Source organism: Eriocheir sinensis, unplaced genomic scaffold (genome assembly GCF_024679095.1).
Source record: "Eriocheir sinensis breed Jianghai 21 unplaced genomic scaffold, ASM2467909v1 Scaffold257, whole genome shotgun sequence".
Taxonomy (NCBI): Eukaryota; Metazoa; Arthropoda; class Malacostraca; order Decapoda; family Varunidae; genus Eriocheir; species Eriocheir sinensis.
In genome coordinates this window covers 129,832-139,087 of record NW_026111562.1, presented here as the reverse complement: position 1 = coordinate 139,087, position 9,256 = coordinate 129,832, and the positions used below count along the sequence as shown (strand labels likewise).

At 41.8% G+C, this 9,256-nt stretch overlaps 1 protein-coding gene across 2 annotated transcripts in view; it reads left to right on the top strand.

The window, feature by feature from the left end:
* Positions 1-1,070: 1,070 nt before the first annotated feature.
* LOC126991293 (blastula protease 10-like) overlaps positions 1,071-9,256 on the top strand; it is a 30,979-nt gene continuing 22,793 nt past the window's right edge. For both annotated transcript variants that reach the window (XM_050850072.1, XM_050850071.1), the window contains exon 1: positions 1,071-1,161. In XM_050850072.1, the coding sequence (XP_050706029.1) occupies positions 1,099-1,161 (63 nt within the window). In that variant the 5' untranslated portion in view covers positions 1,071-1,098. The remainder of the gene's footprint in view (positions 1,162-9,256) is intronic.

Sequence of the window (9,256 nt, the reverse complement as noted above, 5' to 3'; positions counted from 1 at the left end):
TGAGAAAAATATTTGTTTAACAAGTTTGCAAAGCGGTGGCTTTCAATCACTAATTCGCCGTCACAATTAAGGGTCCAATTTCACTTCTCATTGCCTTCCTGTTGTTCATATATATGAAGAAAGATTTTAGATTATTTTTACAGTTGGCTGCAATGTTTTCTTCATATCTACGCTTTGCCTGACATACTAATCTTTTAACTCGCCGCCTGGCTTCATGGTAAAGTCTAATGTTTTCGGGCGTGTTTTGTTCTTTCTTTAACCTGTAAAACAATTTTCTCTCGTTAACCGAATGTTTAATTTTGCTATTAAACCACGGTGGGCTTTTATTAGTGTTACTTCGCTTCTCGCACAATGGGACAAATGTTTTCTGCTGAGTGAGTAAATGATTTTTAAAGCTTAGCCAGGCTTCCTCTACGTTGCCATCATCTGATAGTTTTATTTCCGTTAGTTTTTGTCGGATTTTTACGAAATTTGCTCTTTTGAAATTGGGCACCTTTACTTTATTTTCAGTCACTGTTGTTTGAGCTCTAATGTCGACGCGCACTAATCTATGATCGCAAGAACCGAGGTGTTCTCCTGCCGTGACACTACTGACTAGGTTATCTTGGGTCGCTATAACAAGGTCTAGAATGTTATTTTGTCGAGTTGGTTCAGTAACCATTTGGCTTATGTAATTTTCTTCTAAAAAATCAATAATTCTATGTGACTTGCCTTCTGTACCTGACAGTGTCGCCCAGTCGATATGGGGGGATTAAAGTCTCCTAATATCAGTGAGTCGCTGTTATTAAGTGATTGCCTTAAAACGCTGTACATTTCAACATCATCGAGAGAGAGAGAGAGAGAGAGAGAGAGAGAGAGAGAGAGAGAGAGAGAGAGAGAGAGAGAGAGAGAGAGAGAGAGACTAAACCTAGCCTTCCGGTTCAAGGTCTTGAACGAATTAAAAATGAAGACACGTTTCTGAAATTGAATCCGTGGAAGTGATGGCGGGAGTGTGCGTGCCGGGGTCGAGGGTGGCGGGGAGGGACAACTCTATGGCTATATAATGACAGGCTGAGAGCTGGATGACACCATTCCTCTTCCGGGGGTCGTTAGGAGAAGATGGGCCGTCACATGTATTGGCTGGCATTTGCCTTCTGCACCCTCGCTCTTGCGTCCTCGAAGGTAAGTGATATATATATATATATATATATATATATATATATATATATATATATATATATATATATATATATATATATATATATATATATATAATGTATACACAGTGAGTACGTAGGAAAACCCCCACCGAAAAAGGCGCATGCCACTCTCGATGAACTATTTACGGGAATCGAGGAGGGTGCTGCAACCCACCAAAGACTCTTCCTGTCTCCTCTCTTTCGGTTACCCAGTTGTCTCATCAACACCAGAGATTAGTTCAGCATGCTCTCTAAAGACAAATCCTCTTACTATCCACTTAACACTACATACATGAAGCAACGCATACCATTTCTTATTATTTTTTTTCTTTCAAAAATGTATAATTGCTTCACTAGAAAATGCCTCAGAGTTCCCGTTTAGAGGGGGGGGGGGCACAAATGCCCCTGAGAGGACTCCCCTTTTGGCTTTCGATCTGAGAGGCGTCTTGATAGCTCCTCTTTTTTATATATATCAACTTCTGCAACATTCGTGGTCTTCGTTCCAATTTTCATTCTGTGGAGCATCATCTCTCCTCCTGTAAGCCTCACCTTCTCTTCCTCACCGAAACACAGGTCTCGGCGGCTACTGACAGTAATCTCTACTCTGTTAATACTATCTCTATCCAAAATTTCAATCCGAAGCTGGATGTTGTGTCTACGTACGCAACGACATCACATGCTCTCGTGATGACCTAGACTTCACAATTTTCCATCATCTAGCTAAGACTTCATTGTCACTATTACTAAATAAATTTGTGCGGTTTATTTCTCAATTAACTGTATCAAGTATGTAAAATTCTTTGACCACTTGAACTCTTAAGTGGAACACATCTTGACTCTGTCTCCCTTCGTTGAAATCTCCATCTTAGGAGATTTCAATGTTCACCACCAGCTTTGACTTACATCTTCTTTCACTGACCAGCCTGGTGAACAAGCCTACAACTTTGCTTTCCTCAACGATCTAGAGCAGTTGGTTCAGCACCCTACACGTATCCCAACCTTCCTGGAGACAGGCCCAACATACTAGACCTCTTCCTTACCTCTAATCCTTCTACTTACTCTGTCAAACTGTTCTCTCCGTTGGGCTCCTCCAATCACAACCTTATTTCTGTATCCTGTCCTATCGCTCCTGTACACCCTCTGGACTCACCGAAGAGACGATGCTTCTGGCATTTTGCTTCAGCTCGGTGGGACGACCTGAGGATGTACTTCTTATATTTATCGTGGAGTGATTACTGCTTCCAGGAGAGAGACCCCTCTATGTGTGCCCAGCGCATCACAGAGGTGATTGTCTCTGGGATGGAGGTACACATTCCACGTACTTTCTCTACTCCTCATGCTAAAGAGTCTTGGTTTAATCACGCTTATTCTGGTGCTGTCAAAGATAGAGAGGCAGCTCACAAAAGATACCAGAGCCTTCGCACTCCTGCAACCATAATCTTTATATTCTGCCCGGAATCGTGCAAAATCTATTCTTCGACTTACCAAAACCTCTTTCATAAATAGAAAATGTCAAAACCTTGCTTTTTTTATAATTCTTTCCGGGACTACTGGCACCTAGCCAAAAATATATCCTCCAATTTCACTTCTTCATCTTTCCCTCCTCTCTTTAACCCTGACGGCAGCACCGCCGTCTCATCTGTCACTAAAGCTGAACTCTTTTTCTCAAACTTTCTGTTAAAAGCCCACTCTGAACGATTCTGGGCATATTCCTCCTTCTCATCTCCCCTCTGACTCCTTTATGCCTGTTATTAAGATTCTTAAGAACGATGTTTTCTATGCCCCCTCTGGCCTCAACTCTCAGAAGGCTTACGGACCTGATGGAGTGCCTCCTATTGTCTTTAACAACTGTGCCTCCGTGCTGACACACTGCCTGGTCAAACTCTTTCGCCTCTGCCTGTCAACATCTACCATTCTTTCCTACTGGAAGTACGCCTTCATACAGTCTATGCCTAAAAAGGGTGACCGTTCCAATCCTTCAAACTACCGCCCTATTGCTTTACTTTCCTGTCTATCTAAAGCTTTTGAATCAATCCTAAACCGGAAGATTCAAAAGCACCTTCCCACTTCTGACCTTCTATCTGATTGCCAATATGGGTTCCGCAAGGGGCGTTCTACTGGCGATCTTCTTACTCTCTTAACTAATTCTTGGTCATCCTCTCTTAGCCGTTTCGGTGAAACTTTCTCTGTTGCGCTAGACATATCGAAAGCTTTCGATAGAGTCTGGCACAAGTCTTTGCTTTCTAAACTGCCCTCTTTCGGATTCTATCCTTCTCTCTGTTCCTTTATCTCCAGTTTCCTTTCCGGAAGTTCTATCTCCGCTGTTTTTTTTTTTTTTTTTATTTACAGCAAAGGAGACAGTTCAAGGGCACAAAAAAAGCAAACATTAATAAAAAAAAAGCCCGCTACTCACTGCTCCTAAAAAGAATCCAAAGAGGTGGCCGAGAGATAGGTCAGTTTCGGGAGGAGAGGTGTCCTGATACCCTCCTCTTGAAAAAGTTCAAGTGGTAGATGGTCACTGTTTTTCCCCTAAACCTATCAACAGTGGTGTTCCGCAGGGCTCTGTCCTATCACCCACTCTCTTCCTGTTATTCATCAATGATCTTCTTTCCATAACAAACTGTCCTATTCATTCATACGCCGACGACTCCACTCTGCATTATTCAATTTCTTTCAACAGAAGACTTTCTCGACAGGAATTTTAAGACTCCAGGCTGGAAGCTGCAGAACGCTTAACCTCCGACCTTGCTATCATTTCCGATTCGGGTAAAATGAACCTTGTGTCCTTCAGTGCCTCAAAAACCCAATTTTCCCACCTATCAACTTGACACAATCTTCCAAACACCTATCCCCTATTCTTCAACAACACTCAGCTGTCATCATCTTCAACACTAAATATCCTCGGTCTGCCCTTAGCTCAAAATCTTAATGGAAACTTTACATCTCCTCTCACTAAATCAGCTTCCTCGAAGTTGGGCGCTCTGTATCGTTTCCGCCAGTTCTTCTCCCCCACACAGATGCTATCCATTTATAGGGGCTTTGTCCGCCCTTGTATGGAGTATGCATCTCGCGTGAGAGGGTGGTTCGATTCGCACAGCTCTCCTGGACTGAGTGGAGTCTAAGGCTCTTCGTCTCATCAGCTCTCCTCCTCTTACTGACAACCTTCTACTTCTTAAATTCCGCCGCCAAGTTGCCTCTCTTTCTATCTTCTATCGATATTTTCATGCTGACTGCTCTTCTGAACTTGCTAACTGCATCCCTTCCCCGCTTCCGCGGCTCCGCTGCACACGACTCATCCCTATACTGCTCATCCCTATGCTGTCCAAACCCCTTGTGTAAGAGTTAACCAACATCTCCATTCTTTCATCCCCTTTACTGGTAAACTCTGGAACAGTCTTCCTTTGTCTGTATATCCTCCTGTCTATGACTTGACCTTTTTCAAGAAAAGTGGATCAGGACACCTCTCCACCCGAGGTTGACCTCTCTTTTGGCTACTCTTTACTTTTATCTTTTATGGGAGCGGCGAGTAGCGGGCTTTTTTTTTGTGTACTCTTTTTGTTGCCCTTGAGCCGTGTCCTTTGATGTAACAAACAAACAAACAAACAAACAAATAAGTGTAGGATAAGGCTCGGGAAAAAGAGTATTGAGTTTAAATATTTAAGGACACTTTTATATACGCATGTACATAGCTGGGCGTCATCGCGATAAGTTATCGAGATACTTTATCGCTGATAACAAAATCGGGTTATCGGCCATCCGCTACTTATTTAAATATATATCGGTATCTTCGTTACTTTTGTAACCAAACTAGCGATAAGGCCCGGGCGCCCGGTGTTGTATGAAAAAACTTCGGGGTATGAAATATCTTCGGTGAAGAGATTTCATACTTAGATCATCAACATTAAAACACTAGGTTATTTTTTTATGTTAGACTCAAAAATCAATATATCAAAGAGAAAAATCATTTAACTTTGCCCAAAAAATGATTATTCACTGCCTCAAATTTGATATTCCATATTCGTTTGTGTGAGAATGCCATGGTATTGAAGGCACCCGGTGTTGTGTTATTTGGTGTCCCATTGTCAAAAGCTGGCGCTTTTGTTTACAAACATTAGTCTCTCGTGAACTGCGCATGTTCAGACCAGTAAGCGTAGCCCTGTACAGTCTGACAAAGCTTTTTAACGCATTAAGAGTTGCTGGAAGGCTGAATCAGACATACAGTACCACCATCCTCGCTGTTTCTAGAACGACACTCTGTACATATAAATACAACTCGTACAGTGTCGTTCTAGAAACAGCGAGGATGGTGGTAGTGGTACTGTCTGTCTGATTCAGCCTTCCAGCATCTCTCAATTACGGTTAAAAAGCTTTGTGAGACTGTACAGGTCTACGCTTGCTGGTCTGAGCATGCACAGTTCACGAGAGACCAGTGTTTGTAAACAAAAGCGCCAGCTTTTGACGGTGGGGACGCCAAATAACACAACACCGGTTCAGACGTTTGTAGTATTACCGTCCATAGGTACGTGTCAACGTGTGGTTTTCAGGTTTTGTAAGTTTTCTAAAATACAGATAATGAAAATTTGAATTCATCTGTTTTTTTTATTTGAAATATCAATATAGTATCGTTTTCGCCTATGGGACTTATCGCTAACTAGTATCGGAATTGTGAATCTGTATCGGGTATCGGGTATCGGTTATCGCCTATATTTGTGTCTCTAGTTAATGAATATCGGTTATCACCGATAAGGTTTTCCATTATCAGTTACCGGTTATCGGGAATAAGGTTTTCTGTTATCGTGCCCAGCTATGCGCTTGTAGGTATGGAAGGTGAGGTGAGGGAAAGAGCAGGGAAGGGCAGATAAGTAGTAGTGTGTTGGGGAGAGTTATGAGAGGAAACAGTATGAGCATGGGGGTACAGAAGTGAACAGGTAACAGTATTATCCTGCCAACTCTGTCATATGGATCAGAGACATGGAATGTAGCACAACAATCAAGAATACGTGCAGTGGACATGAGTTATACAAGAGGTGCATGTAGTGGGTCAGGATGGGATGGAGAAAGTAATGAAAGTGTATGAAGGAAAAGAGAGAGGGAGGGACGGGTACCTAGGAGGGACGCGTAATGTACGTGTATGTAAATATAATATATAATAAATATAAATATAATATAATTTAATTTAATTTAATCAGCCATGGGGGTGCGTAACAGCAGGAGAGGTATTAAAGGGTACAATAGGCGAAAAGGTTTGGGCAGCACTGCTCTAAAATATCAAAGATTTCTGTGTGTGTGTGTGTGTGTGTGTGAGAGAGAGAGAGAGAGAGAGAGAGAGAGAGAGAGAGAGAGAGAGAGAGAGAGAGAGAGAGAGAGAGAGAGAGAGAAAGATTTTACATAGATTTACATTGAAAATCAGACCACACAAACCCATGGTCCAGACTAGGTGGTCTGTCCTTAAACCTAAGTGATTCTACATTAATCCGATGACTCCAAAACGTTGCATTTCAACTCTAGTTAATATTAAGTTGAAGGAAGTGACGGTCGAGCTTGTTTTTAAAGGAGTCAATCATGTCGCACTGGACCACTGAAGGCGGGAGCTTATTTCATTCTCGCAGAACAACGTTGGTAAAGAAAAATTTGGTTCAGTCTGAATTTACTTGTCTACATTTGAGTTTTATGCCATTGTTCCTCGTTCGCAAAGTGTCATCGATCACAAACAATGTTGAGAGAGAGAGAGAGAGAGAGAGAGAGAGAGAGAGAGAGAGAGAGAGAGAGAGAGAGAGAGAGAGAGAGAGAGAGATTTACATAGATTTACATAGAAAATCAGACCACACAGACCCCATGGTCCAGACTTGGTGGTCTGTCCTTAAACCTAAGTGATTTTACATTAATCAGAAGACTCCAAAACGTTGCATTTCTACTCTAGTTGATATTAAGTTGAAGGAAGTGACGGTCGAGCTTATTTTTGAAGGAGTCAATCGTGTTACACTGGACCACTGATGATGGGAGCTTATTCCATTCTCGCACTACAACGTTGGTGAAGAAAAATTTGGTACAGTCTGAATTTACTTGTCTACATCTGAGTTTTACGCCATTGTTCCTCGTGCGCAAAGTGTCATCGATCATAAACAATGTTGATCTGTCTACATTCGTGAAACCATTTAGTATTTTAAAACATTCGATCAGTTTTCCTCGGAGGCGACGTTTCTCAAGAGAGAACATGTTAAGGGTAGAAAGCCTTTCTTCGTAGGATTTGTTGCGCAAGGAAGGGATAATTTTCGTTGCCCGACGCTGAACACCTTCTAATTTAGCAATATCCTTTGCATGGTGGGGAGACCAAAACTGTACCGCATATTCCAAGTGGGGTCTGACTAAACTGTTGTAGAGCGAGTATTACATCTTTATTCTTAAATAAAAAGTTTCTTTTAATGAAGCCCAACATTCTGTTCGCTTTATTTGCTGCATCGATGCATTGCTGTGAGAATTTGAGGTTTGACGCGATTTTGACCCCCAAGTCCTTGACGCATTGAACGCTTTTGAGTTTAACGCCGCGCATTTCGTAATCAAACTTTTTATTCCTCGTTCCAACTTGAAGGACCTGGCACTTGTCAACGTTAAAGGGCATCTCCCATCTATCCGACCAAGCTGAAATTTTGCGCAAATCCTCTTGGAGGCTTTGCCTGTCTTCGTCAGTGAGAACCGCGTTACCAATCTTTGTGTCGTCTGCAAATTTACTAATGCGGTTATTGAGTCCAACATCCACGTCGTTGATGTAAATAATGAAGAGCACTGGGCCAAGAACCGAGCCCTGAGGGACGCCACTAGTGACAGGCGCCCACTCTGAGTTAAATCCGTCAATCACTACTCTTTGTTGTCTGTTGCTCAACCAATTCGCGATCCATTGGTTTACCTGACCGTCAATACCTATTTGTTTTAATTTGTAAAGTAATTTATGATGCGGGACTTTATCAAACGCTTTCTGGAAATCAAGATAGACTACGTCCAGTGATTTGGTTACGTCATAAACAGTGAAGAGGTCGTTATAAAAGGTTAATAGATTTGATAGGCAGGATCTTTTGTTTCGGAAGCCATGTTGTGAGTCCCCAATTAATGAGTGGCTTTCAAGGTAACTCACAATTTTGTCTCTAATTATGCCCTCAAGTAGCTTACCTACAACCGAAGTTAGACTAATGGGCCTGTAATTACCTGGTACTTTTTGTCTCCTTTCTTAAAAATCGGTGTCACGTTAGCCTTTTCCAATCTGAAGGGACAATGCCTTGTCGCAAGGACATATTGAATACGGTTGTGAGGGAGGAGTATTTCGCTCTTTGTTTCTTTCAGCAGAGTTGGATATACTTTCTCAGGTCCAGGACTTTTATTTGTGGTAAGTGATTTGAGGTATTTAAGGACTTCATCGGGTTTTATATAAAAGTTAGACAATGCATAAACTAGATTTACATTAGTACTGGTGTTGGTGGTGGTGGTGGGAGGACTGTTATTATTAAACACCGAGGAAAAGTAATTATTTAATAGGTTTGCAACGTGTTGGCTGTCAGTCACTAGTGCACCGTCGCTGTTTATTAAAGGTCCAATTCCACTTCTGATCGCCTTTCTGTTGTTTATGTAACTGAAGAAGGATTTCGGATTATTTTACAGTTGGCTGCAATATTTTCTTCATATCTACGCTTTGCCTGATGCACTAATCTTTTACTCGTCGCCTTGCATCATTGTAAAGTCTAATGTTTTCGGGCGTGCTTTGGTCTTTCTTTAACCTGTAAGACAATTTTCTCTCCTTGACTGAGTGTTTAATTTCGCTATTAAACCAAGGTGGACTTTTATTAGTGTTAATTCGCTTCGCACAAGGGGACAAATGTGTCCTGCTGAGTGAGTAAGTGATTTTTAAAGTTTAGCCAGGCGTCCTCTGCATTGCCGTCATCTGATAGTTGCATATCTATTAGTTTTCGTCGGATTTCTACGAAGTTGGCTCTTTTGAAATTGGGCACCTTAACTTTATTTTCAGTCACCGATGTTTGAGCTCTAATGTCAACGCGCACTAGTTTATGATCGCAGGAACCGAGGTGTTC